Source organism: Vipera berus (assembly GCF_964194415.1).
Source record: "Vipera berus genome assembly, chromosome: 1".
Classification (NCBI taxonomy): domain Eukaryota; kingdom Metazoa; phylum Chordata; class Lepidosauria; order Squamata; family Viperidae; genus Vipera; species Vipera berus.
The window spans coordinates 48,580,964-48,601,155 of NC_138202.1; the positions used below are offsets into that span (position 1 = coordinate 48,580,964).

At 37.5% G+C, this 20,192-nt stretch overlaps 1 protein-coding gene across 5 annotated transcripts in view; it reads left to right on the forward strand.

Annotated features, from left to right (window-relative positions):
• Positions 1–20,192, forward strand: part of CEP128 (centrosomal protein 128) — a 223,176-nt gene that overhangs the window by 67,482 nt on the left and 135,502 nt on the right. For all 5 annotated transcript variants that reach the window (XM_081316241.1, XM_081316238.1, XM_081316240.1 and 2 more), the window contains 2 exons: positions 1,400–2,050; positions 5,399–5,563. In XM_081316241.1, coding sequence (XP_081172367.1) covers positions 1,400–2,050; positions 5,399–5,563 — 816 coding nt within the window. The remainder of the gene's footprint in view (positions 1–1,399; positions 2,051–5,398; positions 5,564–20,192) is intronic.

Genomic DNA, 20,192 nt, shown 5'->3' on the forward strand with positions numbered 1-20,192 from the left:
AGAACCCCTGAGCTGCTTTTATGCTATGATTTTTTTTAAAAAAAAATTATAAACTGCCTAGAGTCACTAAAATGAGATGGATGGTATGTGATAGATAAATAAGTAACAGAAAGTAAAAAAAAAATCTGGATTCATGTTAAATATTAAAATGACAAAGTTAAACTCAACCAGCATATTTGGTAAACTCACAGTTAACATTGAAGAAAGAAGTGAAGACTATAAATAGTTTATAGTTTACAGTTTATAAGTTTTTTCGTATCAAGCATAAAGATAGATAGTTTGTTGGGAAAGTAAATTTATTCTAGGGAGGAAGGTAGTGATAAACAATATCTGGAAGTATGGGCTATTTCTATGGCAACAGAGATCAGCATAGTTAAATCAATCATTTTCTTCAGTAAAGTTGTGAAAGCTGGGTATTGAGTAAGAACAAAGGAAAAAAAGATGTCATTAGATTATGGATTTGGAGACAGCTGCTCAGAAAACTGGACTGCAAGAAGAACTAATCAGTCCATCATGAAAAAAATAAACGCAACCTATTGTTTAGAGTTAAAGAGCAGCAAGCATAAATTCATATATTTGAACTATGTGATACTAGAGAGAAACTTGAAAAACTTTCTGTCCTTGGCAGAGTTGAGGCAAGTTAAAAAAGTGGGAAGGCAACGAAGGATCCAGAATCAGGGATATTACTTGAATGAACAGTTGCAAATTATTGCTAGGGAGACATTGAAGTTGAAAGGCTTTTATCTGTACAGTTGCCAGGATTTGAGTTTAACTCACTGGCCTGTATGTTTGGTTAGTTTCAACAGCAAGCCAAATGATTGTAAGGAGTGATGGAATTCAACCAGTTCTCTTATTCGATGCAGACCTGGGCCTCCGAGACCTAGAATGGATTTCCGGAAGTGGCATCCATGCACTTCTGGTGGGCCGTTCTAGGCCTGGGAGGCCTCCTCCAGGCCTCTGGGGCCTAGACTGAATTTCTGGAAGCCAGCTGGTTCTCTGAATGCAGCAAAAGTTTGCTACCGGTTCTACCAAAACAGTGCGAACCGGCTGAATCCCACCACTTATTGTAAGGGAGATATATATTTACTTTGAAAAAAGAAGTATTGGGAAGAATCTAATTAACCTTTCTATTAACAGAACAGAATGGGGCAGGGGGGGAGTTGGCTTTCCTATCAGCTTATCACCTTCTGTATACCTTCAAACTCTATTCTGAAACAAATACATATATACTGTAGGCAATTCAGAAGTTAGCAAAGTTAGCAAAGTTTATGCAGTAATGCATTGACGCTCTTCTTTTTGATCAGTTGCCTTTCATTTTGAACAGTGGTATTTTGTGCCGTTTCTTCCTATAGCAGATTCTTAGACCACTCACCTCTGCTCTATTTCATTCGAACTGTAGGTTCATAAAGAAAAGGATGAATTGAAGAGCCAGCTCCTTTCAACTATGCACCAGATGGAAAATCTTCAAAAGGAACTGACAGATGTTCTTGAGAAAAGGGCCAGACAAGAAGAGGAGCTACACTGTAAAGAAATGAAACTCAGTGAAGCTAGATCCTTGCAGATGGCTCTTGAACAAGAAACCAGAGATGTTGGAAAAACTGTGGATAACCTTGAGAAGAAACTGCAAAAGGAGAGCCTAATACAGACTCAAATAAGAACTGAAAAACAGCAGTTGGAGGAAGAACTTGCAAATATCAATACGATCCATGAAAAGGATCAAGCAAGATTGTCAGAGATGCAAGAAGTTATAAAAAACCTGAGTGCTGTTCGGGCTGACTTAGCCAATCAACTAGCAGAAGAGAAGAAATCCAAAAAAGAAATGGCGAAATCAGTGATGGAACTTCAGAAACAAATAGAGTCTGTTCAGGAGGAGATGACTACAATCAATAAGCAACTGAAACTGGAAAGAGATGTCCACAAACAGGAGCTGGGAGAACTTCAGTCAGAATTGCAGAAGATGAAAACCAAACATGATCAACGTGTCCAAGAGATGATGAAGCTATTTAACCAAGAAAAAGAGGAGGCAACTAATCACATTGGAATGTTGAAGGTATCTCTGAGATGATCAACATATAGTCATGATTATTGCATAGTATGGTATAGATGGGATTTAATGAAATCAGATTCTGGTGAATTGCTATCTAAATACTGTGATACTTTGCGTAATATTTTATGTGGCTGTTATTTTACTCTGACCTTTACCAAAATTACTATTTTTTACATAAGATAAGATAAAGTAACCTTTATTGTCATTTTTTTTCATTGTGGGCACAACGGCACAGATCAAAAATGAAATTTAGTTGCCCGCTCTCAAAGTGAACACATACATGACACATAGGTAACATACTATATACAACATATGTATAGACTCACACCCCTACATATACATAACAAATAAATATTAAACACTGTCCATCTTGAAAACATTAACAGAAGGAGGAAGCTTATTGTCTAACTTGTTTTTTGTTTTAAAGAAAGAGCTGTATAGGCTAGACTGGATGAATGGTTATCATAATCTGAAAATTTTATGCAAGGCAGATGCAGTATTGGGAACAGAGAAGAGTTTTGTAGGATCAGGCCATAAGCCCATCTAATTCAATATTCTGTATCACACAGTAACCAGTTGAATACATTAGGAAACACATAGATTGGGACTCTAAAAGATAACCTCGAGTAATCAACATTTAAGGCAAGAAAATAGTAAACAACCATCAATATTAGTAGCCACAGTATATTAATTCTCCATGAATCTTTTTATATCTTTTTAAAAATATCCAAATTAGTTACCATTATTATAGTTGCTAGCAGCAAATTCTAATTTAACTATGTACTGTTTGGAAAAAAACCAGTCCTCTGTCAGTTCTGAATCTCCTTACATTTAGTTCCAACTAGACAATCCATGCCCCATTGGGTTGTCATTTCAGAGATATGTCTTACCTAAACCTAGAAGCAGAATGACCATGCGTGGGTAAAAAAGCAGTAGGAATGGGAGCAACTTCAGACTTCTTGCTGACTTCCTCATTGAGTTTCCTTCTGGGAAGCTGGCAGGAAGCATGAGAAGCATCCCTCCCCTTCCTTCCTTCCCTCTCTTTTCTCTCTATCAGTCATTATCTCCTTCCCTCAAACAGCTGCTGGCTTCCCCATTTACTTTGTTTGTGGAAAGCTTCCAGGGAGAAAGTCAGTGGGGAATCCAGTAGAAAACTGCTGGATGGGGGATGAAGGAAGGAGATGCGCAGAGGTGTAAGTCAGGAATGGTATGGTGTGTGTGCAAGAGGTTCCATGTGGTTTGGGGAGAGCATGTGCATAGATGGTGTGCATCAAAAAGGGTGTGAGGGGTCACATGAATATGTAAGAGATGCTGTGCGGGTCAGGTAAGGATGTGGGGGAATGCAGGTCAAAAATAATGCACGGAGGTCTCAGTGTTATATGACAGCTGCTGTGCCAGCTGGGGATTGTGTGAGATGTGTGTGTGCCTGTGTGTGTTCATATGCTGAGAAGGGTGCCTGGGATTGCTTGTGAGTACACAAGAGATACCATGCAGGTCAGCTACATATGTCGGGAGACACCTGAGGGGGTGGCATAGTTCATGGGAAAGAGCAAGGGGTTGGCTTGAGCTTCAAACAGTTCACAAGCATTCCTTCCACCTTGTTCCCTCTCCCTTGCCTTTCTACGAGGCACAAAAGTGGTTACTGGTGGGTGGGCAAGGGAACAAGGGATTGTGAGACTCGCTGGAAAACTGTCATGGAATATTAAAAATGAAGATCACGTGACCATAGCACCAATAGCAGAGTAGCAGCCAGTAACACTGAAATAGTAACAACTTTCATATCCTATGGAGCCATGACTCCTATATTTTGAGCACATTTTGTAAGTTAGCCCATTTGAGGTACCCTAGCTCAAAAATTGTTTTCCTATAATGCAGTGAAAAGTCATGACAAGAGTTTTAGTTGTATGTAGATGTCTACCTTTGGCTTAAAATATGTGATAAAGGGAGGAAAAAAATGTTTCCATGTTAGATGCACCATGGAGCTGTGGTGGCACCGTGGTTAAATCTGACTCTGCTCACCTCCAGGAGTTTGATCCTGACCGGTTCAAGGTTGATTCAGCCCATTCATCCTTCTGAGGGCAGTAAAATGGAGACCCAGATTATTGGGAGCAGTAGGCTCACTCTATAAAGCACTTAGAGAGGGCTGTAAAGCACTATGAAGCAGTATATAACATTAAGTGCTATTGCTATTATGTGTCCCTTTCCCCTCCTTTATGCCAAGTAATATGTTAATAATAAACTTTTATTGTCAAAGTACAACATGTGTACATTGAGATTAGCTGAGCCTATAATTTCTGCATAGAGGAGGTGCTTCAGCTACTGTATATCATCAATACTCTAAGTATAATCTCTCCATAGGCTTTACTGCATAAAATGTTGGTAGTTGTATTGGTATTTCTGTTGGAATTCTCCTTCTAATAATCCTAAGCACAGAATTTGCCCTTTTTCTTCACATTGGCTTTCATTGTGCTGTCTGTTGTGGTTCCAAGCTGTCTTTCCTGACCCATCATTGTCTCTTCTGGTCCCATTCAAATATGGGAAATGTTGGGGAAAAGCATCTGGTCAGATTAATACTAACTGTATAAACTGTTCATTATCACATAACATCTCAAATTGAAGTTATTCCTATAAATAGGTAAAGGTTCCCCCGCACACGCATGCTAGTCGTTTCCGACTCTAGGGGCCGGTGCTCATCTCCATTTCAAAGCCGAAGAGCCAGTGCTTGTCCGAGGACGTCTCTGTGGTCATGTGGCCGGCATGACTAGACGCCAGAGGCGCACGGAACGCTGTTACCTTCCCACCGTAGTGGTCCCTATTTTTCTACTTGCATTTTTACGTGCTTTCGAACTGCTAGGTTGGCAGAAGCTGGGACGAGTAACAGGCACTCACTCTGCTACACGGCACTCGGGATTCGACCCGCCAAACTGCCGACCATCTGATCGACAAGCTCAGCTTCCTAACCCACTGAGCCACCACGTCCCTTATTCCTATAAATACTTGATGTTTAATAAATCAGAATGAATGGAGTTACAATACATTTTTACCACATAAATATTGTATTGACAATCAATAAACCAGCTGGGGATTTAGTTTGCAAAAAATAAGCTATAGGTTGATTTCGGATTTGCTTTTCTTTTTATATTATATTTTCTCTTTATCACAGTTGCATTTTCCTCTTATTTGTCTGTGTAAACCTGTTTCTTCCCTTAATAAAATTGGATATCTATTGGGTATTAAGAAACATGAAATTACTACAAAAGAAATTTTTGAACAAATATTTTCCTCTAAATTTCTGTGCTATTAATATGAAATACTGAATACTTCATTTCTTGTCTGGCTTCCTTCCAATAGTCAGAACTTGTAGAAGAAAGAAATTTTGTAAAAGCTCATCGTCGGCAGGTAGAAAAAATGAAAATCGAATGTGATAAGCTAACATCGGAGCTGACCCACAAGGAAGAAGAAAATGTAAAAATTAAGCGAAAATGCAACATAATAAAACAGGAATTAGACGAAAAGGTAAAAGAAAAATATGAACCTGTGTAATAGAACAGTATCTGTTCAAAGGGAAAACCACATTTATGACTTAAGAAACATTTATTTTTTTAATGATGTAAATTTCGATCTTTGTACTCTTTTCAGTTTTGTATTTTACTCTTCCATTTTCTCCAGGTGCAAAAAGAAAACATGGCACAAAGAAAGTTTTCTTATATTTGATATTTATTTATCTAGTTGTATACCGCTGCATAATAAAGTTGGTGATAACAGACTATTAAATGAAACACTCTGATAGTGTAGTTCTGAGTATTGAGGTCCTACAGTTGAGAAAACTGCTTATGAAAGTCTGCCCGACAAGCTTCAAGTCTGCCTCACACTAAATTCCAAACTTGTGCTCTGCCAAATCAAATACACACTGATAAGAACAAAATATTTTTTTCTAAAAATAAAATATTATTAGGAATGATTTGAGTTTATAAATAGACATTCCCTGAATTGCTGGCAGCATTTAAATGTCCAAAAATTATCTGATATGCTATTGTTTATTATTATATTTATATCCCAATCCTATTTTTTATAACTTAAGGCCGCAAACACAATGCTCCTACCACTATTTTCCCCACAACAACATTCCTTTGGGATAGGTTGGGCTAATACAGAGGGAAGACTGGAATTTGTGGTCTCCTGGGTTCTATCCTAGATCTTAGCCACTGCACCAAACTAGCTATCAAACTACAGCCACCCAAATGTGGGACTTGAACCCACAACCTTGCGATTGTGTGCCATGCTCTATCGGGTGAGCTAAGCAGGTTTTTTTTAAAAAATCAGATTATTTATTCTTAACTGATATTGTTAAATTACATTTTGTCATCACTGCACATAGCATGCTGTCATGGGAGTTGAAAGGATAGAAATGTAAAGTGTCTTGAGTTGCAAGAGGTAGATTAGTATAAACATGTAATTTATGAATTAAAAAAAATCAAAACTGATTCCATCAGACCTATAGAAAAAGAAATAAATGCCATCAATTACTGATTAATAATTTAGTCTAGAAAATAAATGATCTGCTTTAGATCAGTGCATTTGAATTTTCATAGCTACAAAGGATTTAACATCTGCCAATGTTCCTAACTTGTTTTGAAAGTATTAATTTCTCCTGCTAAATAAACTGAAATGTTTTTTAATAGTAACAATAACATAGTTCTAATGGTTTTATGTGTGCTGCTTGGTTTAAAACAATTCAATAATTCCAAATCAGTTTTTTTAAGTTGTACTTTTAAAGTTCTTGTTAATAATTGAGATTAATAATTCAGTACATCTTTTCTCATCTTTTCACTATTTGTTTAGAACATTTTCGATTCAACAATTTAATATATATATATTTTGAGAGAGAGAGGTGTTTCCTGCCAGTGCGCATAGTTAATATATTTGAATGATAATTGCACTGATGTAAATTTAGGTAGGGTATGGGTAGGTAAGGCAGAGAAAGGCTATATACTGATATTTTTATTAAGAGGCAATGTTTTACGTTTGTGTGTGAGAATATGTATGTATGTTGACAAATGTGTCAACATTTTCTTTAGACTGAAGAAGCTACTTGGATAAGTAGCAAAACATTTGGAACTGACAAGGAAAGTTCAGTTGTCCTGTGTCCATAGTCAGATACAAACATGGCCTAATTACATTATGAAAAATATTGATCTACTCCAACGCCCTTAACTTCACTGCTAAACAAATAATAATAAAAAGTTTATCTGGTTTGCTTTTGTCTAGCTCCACCGCATAGCAACATTTTCCTTTCCAGGATTTTGTTTCTCATTAGAGCTTCCTTTGTAAACTACAAGTTTGGATAGTTTCTCTGTTGTTCATTAGCATATTCTTAAGGTTTTTTTTAACCTTCTGAGTCGTTTTCTTTTAGTATGTTTTTAATGTGTTCCAAGAGGGCTCAACTTACAAGACTGAACATCTTTGTTCTACACTAGCCTTTTATAGTTTTAATACTTCTGGTGACACCATGAAATTCTTTATTTTTACTAAGTATCCTGTAGAAAGTGATAGAACTAGGCAATGGGATTTAACAAGCTTCAAGAATATTACCAGGACGTGACAAATTTATAATGTGATGTTCCAATGAAACCTTTGAACAAAAACATTCTGCTTTTTTTAAAAAAATAAAAATAAAAATGTAGGTTCATCCTGTAATTTGAAGAACTCACGAGATAGCATCCCATAGGAAATTGCTAATGGTTTTCCATGTTCTGGGCGGTTACACAACTACAACGTTGCTTAAACATTTGGCTCATAAACAAAAGTACTAGTGCATTCCAGCAATTTCCAAAGGCTGTTCAGGCCAAGCTGTGTTTGGATTTGCACTTTCTGCTGACAGGTTTTCTAATGACTCTTCTTCCTGCATGGATATAATTAAAGAGAGAATAAGAGAGCACAGAGTCCACTTTTACCAAATCAGAATATTCCCAGAATATTCTTACTATTGTGTTCTTTGGATCAGAGCAGAGCAGCTGCTCAAAGCTAACTCTTTATAATGTCAAAAGAAAAAAATGATCAAATGAGAAAATGTCAAACAAGGATTCATTTTTGAAAACATGATCAGAGGACTGCATTCTGGTTTTCATTTCCTTGGGAGCTTGTTTGTGAGTTATTTATTAAATATGTTTTCTTTGTATCCTTAGGAGGTGGTGAGAAAGTGGGGAGGGGGAGGGAAATGAATCTTTGACGTAATCTAAAGCTATGTAAATGAACATCTTTGGAGTTTATCCTCCTACTTCCCATCCCATCATGACCTTCTTTTATAAAATAAAGGCAATGCACAAGCAAAATCATTGCATACTGTTATATGATGAACATTAAATAGTTAACAGTGATCTTTTTTCTTTTGTAATTCTAGAGGACAGTTATCCTTAATATGGGCAGATTTCAGTGTTACAGAATGAACTCATGATCTCCAATGTACAGTATGTGGGGGATCTCAATAGGAGCAATGATCTACCTTTTCTTGGATTTCATGGTATTCTCTGAGTTTCATTGTTTGCAAATTACCATGTGTGAGTTGGGCAACTATATAAATTTATTTCATAAATAAATTTTATTGCTTAACTAGGTAGCATTAACCAATTAGGATGTTACCTTGATGGGTAATGAAATGTCTGCAAGCAAACAAACTCAAAAGGCATCAAGAACTTCACAGTTCAATCCTGAATTGTGTATATTCTCTGTTATTTATTGTCTTTTTCTGCATTTGTTGTGAAATGTGTTGAGATAATCAACAATTGCTTATTACATATAACTTCAACTTATTTATACTCTATCCATCAGAAAATTGTTAAACCAGCCACAGATGGATATGCCATCATCAAAATTGCATTTCCTTCTAGAACATATTTCACATGTTGTATGTATGTATGTACCTTTATTTTAATCCCACAATTTGCAACATTTTGTGAGAAGTTTGATCTAAGCAATGGTGCAAGCTGATAAAATTTAAAATTTAGGAACAAGGTCGTCTTGACACTCAAATAACTGAAAATATATTTGGAATGGACAAAAAAAAATATTTCCCAGAAAGTGTGGGCATTCATATTGTATGTCTAATTGCATAGATAATTCTTTTATTAAGATTTCTGATTATAATAGTGAAATATAATACAAATTAAACTATAAAAAGAGGATAAAAAGTGCAAGGAAAAAGAAAGAAAAAGGGAGAAAAGTAAGAATATAATAAAGAAATAAAGAAAAAGTAATATATAAAGAAGGGACTTGCAGCCTTTATGACAAACACAAACTCTTTACAACAGGACAAATGGTTTTCCTACTGTAAAGACCCATTAGCTGTTAAAGCTACTAAGTCTCGAAAATCTCACTTTTCGTTATTTTTATAACAGTATTGGTGAATCTCATTTTTTTAAAATTAGTACTTGAAAATATAGTAATTTTTCAGCAGATAGAATTGAATTCTTTATTGGCCAAGTGTGATTGGACACAAGGAATTTGTCTCCAATGCATAGCTCTCAGTGTATATACAAGCAATAAGTGATAAATCATGACCATAGTCATCGTAAATATACAGGTGAAACTTGAAAAATTAGAATATCATGCAAAAGTTCATTTATTTCAGTAATGCAACTTAAAAGGGGAAACTAATATATGAGATAGACTTATTACATGCAAATCAAGATAGTTCAAGCCATGATTTGTCATAATTGTGATGATTATGGCTTACAGCTCATGAAAACCCCAAATCCACAATCTCAGTAAATTAGAATATTGTGAAAAGGTGCAATATTCTAGGCTCAAAGTGTCCCACTCTAATCAGCTAATTAAGCCATAACACCTGCAAAGGGTTCCTGAGCCTTTAAATGGTCTCTCAGTCTGGTTCAGTAGGAATCACAATCATGGGGAAGACTGCTGACCTGACAGTTGTGCAGAAAACCATCATTGACACCCTCCATAAGGAGGGAAAGCCTCAAAAGGTAATTGCAAAAGAAGTTGGATGTTCCCAAAGTGCTGTATCAAAGCACATTAATAGAAAGTTATATGGAAGGGAAAAGTGTGGAAGAAAAAGGTGCACAAGCAGCAGAGATGACCACAGCCTGGAGAGGATTGTCAGGAAAAGGCCATTCAAAAGTGTTGGGGACTTTCACAAGGAGTGGAGTGAGGCTGGAGTCAGTGCATGAAGAGCCACCACACACAGACGGATCCTGGACATGGGCTTCAAATGTCGTATTCCTCTTGTCAAGCCGCTCCTGAACAACAAACAACGTTAGAAGCGTCTTACCTGGGCTAAAGAAAAACAGACCTGGTCTGTTGGTCAGTGGTCCAAAGTCCTCTTGTCTGATGAGAGCAACTTTTGCATCTCATTTGGAAACCAAGGACCCAGAGTCTGGAACAAGAATGGAGAGGCACACATTGCAAGATGCTTGAAGTCCAGTGTGAAGTTTCCACAGTCTGTGTTGATTTGGGGAGCCATGTCATCTGCTGGTGTTGGTCCACTGTGCTTCATTAAGTCCAGGGTCAATGCAGCCGTCTACCAGGAGATTTTGGAGCACTTCATGCTTCCTTCTGCAGACGAGCTTTATGGGGATGCTGACTTCATTTTCCAGCAGGACTTGGCACCTGCCCACACTGCCAAAAGCATCAAAACCTGGTTCAATGACCATGGGATTACTGTGCTTGATTGGCCAGCAAACTCGCCTGACCTGAACCCCATAGAGAATCTATGGGGCATTGCCAATAGAAAGATGAGAGACATGAGACCGAACAATGCAGAAGAGCTGAAGGCCGCTATTGAAGCATCCTGGTCTTCCATAACACCTCAGCAGTGCCACAGGCTGATAGCTTCCATGCCACGCCGCATTGAGGCAGTAATTGCTGCAAAAGGGGCCCAAACCAAGTACTGAGTACATATGCATGCTTATACTTTTCAGAGGTCCGATATTGTTCTATGTACACTCCTTGTTTTATCGATTGCATGTAATATTCTAATTTTCTGAGATTGTGGATTTGGGGTTTTCATGAGCTGTACGCTATGATCATCACAATTATGACAAATCATGGCTTGAACTATCTTGCTTTGCATGTAAGGAGTCTATCTCATATATTAGTTTCCCCTTTAAAGTTGCATTACTGAAATAAATGAACTTTTGCACGATATTCTAATTTTTAGAGTTTCACCTGTACATTAATCATAAATCATAAGATACAACACTTAATGATAGTCATAGGATACTAAAATAAGCAATCAACATAAATCATACTAGGATACTAAATAAAACAATATAAATTGTAAGATACAAACAACAAAGTTATAGTCATAAGTATATTAAGAGATAGGTTATAGGAAAGATGAGAAGAAGAATAGTAATACAGCCTTACTAGATAGTTTGACAGTGTTGTGGGAGTTAGTTGTTTAGCAGAGTGAAGGCATGGGGAAAAACTTCTTGTGTCTAGCTGTTTTGGTGTACAATGCCCTATAGTGTTGTTTTGAAGCTGAAGTTGAAAACGTTTATGTCAAGGATGTGAGAATTCTAGATATTTTCACAGCCTTCTTTCTGGCTCGTGCAGTATACAGGTCCTCAATGGAAGGCAGGTTGATAGCAAGTGTTTTTTCTGCATTTCTAATTATCTGCTGGTTGCAGTGCCAAACCAGACAGTTACAGAGGTGCAGATGACAGACTCAATAATTCCTCTGTAGAACTGTATCAGCAATGAGTTTTCTGCGTTGGTGCAGGAAGAACATTCTTTGTTGTGCTTTTTTTGATGTTTTTGATGTTAGGTGTCCATTTGAAATCTTGAGATATTATAGAAACCAGAAACTTAAAGATCTCTACTGTTGATACTGTGTTGTCTAGTATTGTAAGAGGTGGTAGTATAGGAGGGTTTTTCCTAAAATCTGCTATCATTTCTAGAGTTTTAACTTTGCTTAGTTCCGGCTATACCATAAGGCTAGTGTCATGGTTCCGACAGATGAAACCCTTCAAAAGAGGCATTGTTTACCTTAAAGAATCTTTTATTCAGGAAACAAAGTATCGGCACTACACACTTGAACCCAAAAACTAAATTCACCTCCCCTGGATACAAAGTAACAAAGTATAATTTCCACCTCCAATAAACAGTCATAAATCACATTCCCCAATTAGCTTGAAGTGTGGGCTTCCTCCCTAGCTCTCCAGCCCACCTGGAGAGGCCAGAGATCCCTCTGTGCTAATTGTATAGGTATCTGATGTGATTTTGCCTAGCTTCACCTACTGCTTCCTATCTGTTAGAAAGCTTATCATCCATTTACAAAGGTGGTCAGGCACAGCTAGCTGATTTAGTTTAGTTAGAAGAATACCTGGACTGATGGTAGTGAATGCTGAGCTGAAGTCTACAAAAATGACCCTTTCATAGGTCTTTGGAGATTCAAGATGTTGTAGGAGGTAGTGCAGAGCCATATTAACAGCATCATCTGCCTATCATTTGCTCTGTAGGCAAATTGCAAGGGGTCTAACAGTGGATCCATGATGCTTTTCAGGTGGGCCAGCACTAATCTTTCAAAGGTTTTCATAAGTACAGATATCAGAACAACTGGTCTGTAGTCATTCAGTTCCTTGATGGAGGGTTTCTTCAGCACTGGCATGGTAATAGAGTGTTTGAAGCAAGAAGGAACATAGCACATCTCTAGTGATTTATTAAAGATGTGGGTGAAGATGGGGGCCAGTTGGTCAGCACAAGCTTTCAAACAAGAGGCTATCTTGTCTGCACCTGATACTTTTCCAGGCTTTTGTCTGTGAAATAGACCTTGCATATTGTTTTCACCAGAGTTGGGGGCCCCCAAAGGGATGGGGTCAGTTGTAGGAGGCTTGGGTGTTGGTGTATCTAAGATGGGGATGGGGGAGATAGGTGACAGTGGTTTCCTCTCAAACCTACAGTAAAACACATTCAGGTCATCTGCCAGTTGTCGATTTCCTTCAGCATGGAAAGGAGGTTTGCTGTAACGGTGATATTTTTAAGAGTTTCCCACATATTTTCTGGTTCATTTGTTGAGAACTGATTCCTTAACTTTTTAGAGTAGTTTCTTTTTGCTGCGCTGATCTCCCTTGTTAATACATTTCTGGCCTGGCTGTACAGCATTCTTTTTAATTTTTATTGGGTTTTAGTTTAAATTTTGGGGACTTGATTTAATTAATTTTTAATCTGATTTTAATTTTTGTATGTTTGTTTTTAACCCTCCCTGTAAACCGCCCTGAGTCCTACGGGAATAGGGCGGTATATAAATTTAATGAAATAAAAATAAAATAAATTCTGTCTCTTTTCCTGTAGGCTTTCTCTTTAGCATGATGTAGCTGCTTGAGTTTAGCTGTGAACCAAGGCTTCTTGTTACTGTATACTCACAGGTTTCTGATTCGCACACATAGATCTTCACAAAAACTAACATATGATGTTACAGTATCTGTAAATTCATCTAAGTCTGCAGAGGTATCTTTGAGAACTTTCCAATCAGTGCAGTCAAGGCAAGCCTATAGCCTTAGCTTTGCCTCCTCAGTCCAAGACATAATTGCTGTAACTGATTTAAGAGTTGGTTTTATTGTTTTAAGCTTTTTTCTATAAACAGGTACAAGGTGAATCATACAATGATCAGAGTGTCCCACAGCTGCTCATAGTAAAGACCGATAAGCATCCTTTAATGTTGTGTAGCAGTGGTCTAAAGTATTCTTGCCTCTAATAATATTAATAGTAGTAGTAGTAAAGTTGGAAGGGACCTTGGAGGTCATCTAGTCCAACCCCCTGCTCAGACAGGAAACCTTATACCATTTCAGACAAATGGCTGTCCAGTCTCTTCTTAAAAACTTCCAGGGTTGGAGCTTTCACAGCTTCTGGAGGCAGGTTGTTCCACTGGTTAATTGTTCTAACTGTCAGGAAGTTTCTTCTTAGTTCTAGGTTGCTTCTCTCCTTGATTAGTTTCCATCCGTAGCTTCCTGTCCTGCCTTCAGGTGCTTTGGAGAATAGCTTGCCTCCCTCTTCTTTGTGGCGGCCCCTGAGATATTGGAACACTGCTATCATGTCACCCCTCACCCTTCTCTTCGTTAAACTACACATACCCAATTCCAGCAACCGTTCCCTATATGTTTTAGCCTCCAGCCCCCTAATTCATCTTGGTTGCTCTTTTCTGTACTCTTTCCAGAGTCTCAACATCTTTTTTACATTGTGGTGACCATACAGTATTCCAAGTGTGGCCTTACCAAGGCATTGTAAAGTGGTATTAGTACTTCACATGATCTTGATTCTATTCCTCTGTTAATGCAGCCTAGCACTGTGTTGGCTTTTTTGGCAGCTGCAGTACACTGCTGGCTCATATTTAAGTGATTGTCCACTAGGACTCCGAGATTTCTCTCACAGTTACTACTATTGAGCAAGGTACCCCCTATACTATACCTGTGCATTTGGTTTTTCTTGCCTAAATGTAGAACCTTACTTTTTTCACCATTTAATTTCATTTTGTTATCTAGCGCCCAGTGTTCAGGTCTGTCCAGATGCTCCTGTATCTTAAGCCTATCTTCTGGAGTGTTGGGTATTCCTGCCAGCTTGGTGTCATCTGCAAATTTGATGAGTTCCCCATCTATCCCTTCGTCCAAATCGTTGATGAAGATGTTGAAGAGCACTGGGCCCAGAACAGAGCCCTGGGGCACCCCACTACACACTTCCTTCCATATAGATGCATTTCCATTGAGGACCACACACTGACAAGGGCCGGTCAGCCAGCTACGAATCCATCTGGTGGTGATGCTGTCTAACCCACATTTTTCTATCTTATCAAGTAGTAGTTTGTGATCTAGTTTATCAAATGCCTTACTGAAGTCCAAGTAAATTATATGCACAGCATTCCTCTGATCCACTAATTTTGTCACTTGGTCAAAGAATGCAATAAGATTTGTCTGGCTTGATCTGTTTTTGACAAACCCATGTTGATTTTTAGTAATGACTTTGTTTGCTTATAGGTGCTTGCTGATTCGTTGTTTGATTATCTTTTCCAGAATCTTCCCAGGTATTGAGGTCAGGCTGATAGGTCTGTAATTTCCTGGATCCATTTCTTTTCCTTTTTTGAAGATGGGAACTACATCAGCTCTTTTCCAGTCCTGGTAGTTCCCCAGTGCTCCAGGATATTTTAAAAATATAGTTGAGTGGTTCTGAGATCACATCTGCCATTTCCTTCAGAACCTTGGGGTGTAATCCATCTGGTCCTGGTGATTTGAACTCGTCTAGGCTGGACAAGGTGCTCACTTACCATTTTCTTGCCTATCTTAACTTGTGTTTCTATTCTGTTTTTATGGCACTATTTTTGATAGGTTGGTCTGTTTTTTCCCTTTGTGTAAAGACAGATGCAAAAAATGAGAAATAGTTCTGCTTTCTCCCAAGTATTTTGCTAGCTCTTCGCTTAAGTTAGCACTGTTGAAATCTCTTAACACAGTGAGGAGTGAATCTGGGTATTTTGCTTTGTAATGCAGTTGTAATGTATTGTTTATGCAAGCTTATGGAGGAATATACACTGCAAAGAGAAGAAATGAGGAAATGTGGAGAATAAAATGGTTTGCAATTGATAATTATTATCTCTAGGTCCACATCACAGAGTTTCTTTAGTGTAGTTACATTTTTGTACCATTGGTTTTTGATATAAAAGCAGAGACCCCTTCACTTCATGTTCCCAGATGTTTTTGCAGTTCTGTCATCCCTCTCTCTGTATCTGAAGCCCTGGGATATGCAAGCTGCTATCATCAATTGATTCATTTAGCCAGGTTTCAGTGAAGCAGAGAGCTGCTGAGTTGTAAAAATCAGAGTTGCATCTGTTTAAAAGAAGTATTTCATCCATCTTATTAGTGAGTGAACATAAATTAGTCAGAAAGAGTGAAGGAAGAGGAATTTTTCCTTAGTCTATTCAAAATCCCTTCTCCGCTTCCATCATCTCCTCCCTTTGTTTTTATTTTTCCATTGTTCAGAGAGAGCTGCTTTTTCCTGGATGAGAATCTTTTTTGCATTTGTAAAGATGGCGGGGTGGGGGTGGGGGTGGAAGGTTAGTCACAGAAAGCTGCCCATTTAAAAAAATGCTTGATGCTTAACAGTTGGTCTCTTGAGTATGAAATCTGAAGTGAATCACAGAGAATAATAAAAAACAACAACATTATCAGAGAGCATTTCACTGAGGCTGCCATTGTCAGTGCCATCTTGAGGTGATAGATTGTGATCCTGTGTCTTACAGGGCTAGATACAGTTTAGAACAATAAGGAAGTTAGCATGTGGATGCTACAAAGAAGAGATACATTTAAAATAAAACCCTCTGCCATTTCTGTGGATGTAAGTCACGTAACGTGTTTTCTACTAGCTGAGGGATGTCTTTAGAGATTCATATAATTATAGAAATTCATTTCTGTTTGAATACAAAAGAAAACTCTCTGGCTATTTGTTATGATCATAACAAATATTGTTATGGTCATAACAAATGAAATGTCAAGACATATGAAATATCAAGACTCCAAGATAGTATGGTTTTAGATATCGGTACTGAGAGGTATGGTGGAAGAATGCAGTCTTGTTTTAGCTTGCTGGGAACAACTGACTATTATGGGAAACAAGGTGTAGGCCAACTGGAGCTTGAGAATGATTCAGCAGGAGATACTGGGTTTGTTCTTATCCTTGGAACTGATCCATTCTGAAATGATTCTATTTCTTATCTCTGCTTGGGTTTTAACATGCTCTCCCCATAGATATGAGGCCAAAGGTATTATATGAGAGGCTCTGAGTTGGAACTTGATGCGCCTCATGGTGTACTGTGATAAGCTGCTGAGTTACCTGGATTGATAACAATTGTAGTTATTTGAACCTCTCTCTGCACAGCTTTATTAGTGGCAGCAACAAGTTGCAGAATTTTCTAGGAGGTGATTTTTCTTAGTGCCGCAATCCCAGTTAACTTCCCTAGTGCAATATCTAAGTGATGTATTAAGCAGTATATTATGAGACTTTAAAATGGTGGCAACTTGCTGTCAAAGTTTAAACTTCAGCAGATATTTTGCTCTGAAATACTCTGAAACTCAGGTAGATTGCCATTGGAAAGATGTGCTTGTTTCAATACCTTTGTAATCTCTTAATTAGGATCTTACTGAGTCTTGAGCTAATACTAGCCCCTTACGAGCCAAGGATTTTGGCTAAATGTAGATCTTTCTTTCCAGTTTATCCTCATTATTCTCCTTATATTGATTGGCTGCAGAAATTCTGTTTTCCTGATGGACAAAATTCAGGGATAGGAATGCTCTGCATATAATTCTTCAATCTCTTCTGCACAACATATATATTGATGCTTTAAACTAAGCTGTCATGAGTGAGATGTTTGTGTCAGGCAAAAGCTGTCAGCTGAGAAAGAACTGTAGCACTGAAGTGTAAAATTAAACAATTTTTCTTTGGAATAAATATTGGATATGAGCTGTTCTCTAGGTTCTGCTTATTTGCTGGATGGAAGAATTTACAGAGAGCTTCAGTGACTGTATATTTTTTTTTGCCAGTTCTGAAAGCTAGAAGTGCAAACTACAGTAAATGGCAATAAAAATTATTTCCACCTTGTCTTCTGTGGAATAGCTGCTACTTTTGCTGACTAAAGACTGTCTAGATCAGGGGTATTAAACTGCTAGCCCACAGGCCAGACGCGTCATCAGGAAACCATGCCCACCCCATTGCCGGCAATGGCAAAAAAGCTCTGATACGTTGCGTGATGTCATGTGACGTCGCGAGTTTGACATGTCTTGTCCAGATTATGTTGGCTTTTTGCTAACTTAGTTATTCTATGATGTCAACTATGTCCACTCTGGCTCAAGTTTCTTTTCTACTGAAATGCCAGCTTAACTCTGAACCACTAGTACACTAAATGCTGTATATAATAGTAGCTGAAATGAAAGAGAGCCTAGTGGGAATTTATTTATTTATCAATCAAATTTTAATACCAGCCACGTCACCGAAATGACTCTCTCTCTTTGTACCTCTGTCTTTTCTTATTACCTAATTTAATTTCATTTGAAATTAGTATCTTCTAGAAATCTTCAAGATTATGGCCTGTAGCAGAATGTCTCAATTTTAGCCTTCTCACCATGTTTTCATTCATTTTTGGAATTCAGCTTTGATTCTGTTCACATCTGTATGCCCTTCATGCTACTCATATTTAATTTATGTATTAACTTTAAGTTTTTGGTTATGATGGAAGAAAATCTTTGAGTTTGAGAAGAAAATCCCTAAGTTTGAAATATTTACTAAGCTATTCAAAAAATAACTTGATTGAATCCAAGCCAATCAGGGTTAAGGATGATTTAGAGTTCATTATAAGTACAATGCTGCTGCATCCTATATGTTTCTATTTACTTCCTGGAATATTGCTGCTTCAGAAAGGGAAATCTGTCCCAAACAGTATTGCATAAGAAATAATTAATATAAGCTATGGAAAAATTGTAGATATCTTGATAACAGTCATAACCTGCCATTGTTTCTCAGCTGGGAAAAGCACAGTGGAAGCTAGTGGCTTCTAGATCTGCATCGGCATTGTGTCTTCTTGCCATAGATAGCTAAGTAAATGCTTTATTGCAACCCTGGCTTACTTAGATGCACAAGCATGCTCTACTAGCTGTTTGTTCGATTTGCCAAATTCATGAAGGCTGATCAACTCTATATGATATAGAGATATATTTTGTAGCATCAATTTTTCCCTTGATTTCTTAACCATGGGAAATCAATTTATTTGAAAAGTGATTTTTGAAAATGATTTAGATATAAACATGTGGAAATTGTAACTGCAGTGCCGGGGTTATAAGGAGTTTCTGTAATTAGTATTGTAGAGTTTTTGCAGACTTGTAAAGCGGTTTTCAACAACCTATGCTAATAATGTTTCTAGCACTTATAAAATAACAGCTTGCTACTATTGAAACTTGAAGGCATTTTAGTTCAGGAATTGCTATCAGTCATGTGGAAAACAATGAAGCTAAATGTATAATCTGATTGTATTGTGCTTAAAATGTTGTGCACTATCTTTCATGTATTATATATCTGTTAGGTTACACTTTGGCTTTCCAAAATGTATGGAAAAATAGCAATTGCATTCACGCACACATTCACATAAACATATACGCATTTGGACTTAGACCATAAAATAAAATGTTATCTTAGCAGGCCTTTGATAATTTCCATGTGATAAATATGGAAGGAAAAATCCTTCTTTAGTCTGTGGCAGCCATTCTCCACCACAGACTTCATAGTGCAGAGCTAGTTGACATAGGAATAAGAAGTGATAGTATGTCCAAACCGCAAAGAAAGCATCAACCATTATCCTGCTATTGTTTCTTTTATACTGCTCTTCTCTCCCTCCTGCTTCTCCCTTTTTTTCATCATCCCTGGAGACCTGATCCATAAAACCAAATCTGAAATCCAGGATTTTAGTGTTTCTGTACCAAGAGATTTAATTTAATTTAATTTAATTTATTAATATTTCTATACCGCCCTTCTCCCGAAGGACTCAGGGCGGTGGAATTTGCTGGAACTATATTGAAACTATATATTATAGTTTATGCTTCTTATTCCATTTCTCCTTGCTTTAAAAAGGGGAAATGAGATAAGAGTTCCACTGTATACTTAAAAAAGACAAGGTGTATTTAATTTTCTTATCTTTGTTTGCCATGTTCCAAATGTCAGGAACTCTCTAACTGCTATCAGATGAGCAGCTACTACTGCTGCTTAATTTCCATGATGAGAGTAACAAGAGTTACAAGTCCTGTATGGCACTGCCTGAAGCTCTTAAAAACCTGGGCACATGCCCCCTATAATTGAGTAGACAGACATATTGCCGTAAGTAGATTAGGATATTTCTTTTGCTCTACTAATCTGATGTTTGCTTTTTTGCATTCATATTTATTTTTTATTTTATTTTTTTAATTTTAATTCCATTTATATCCCGCCCTTCTCCGAAGACTCAAGGCGGCTTATTAAAATCTCAGAGGCATTTAAACAGTGTCTGTCGTCGCAGCAGCAATCCTGTGAGATAGTTTTGGCTTAGATAAAATGATTAACTCAAAATTAGACAGTTCCAGGCTGAGTGGGTAACTGTCAGGCGCAGTCCAGAACTGAAAATACT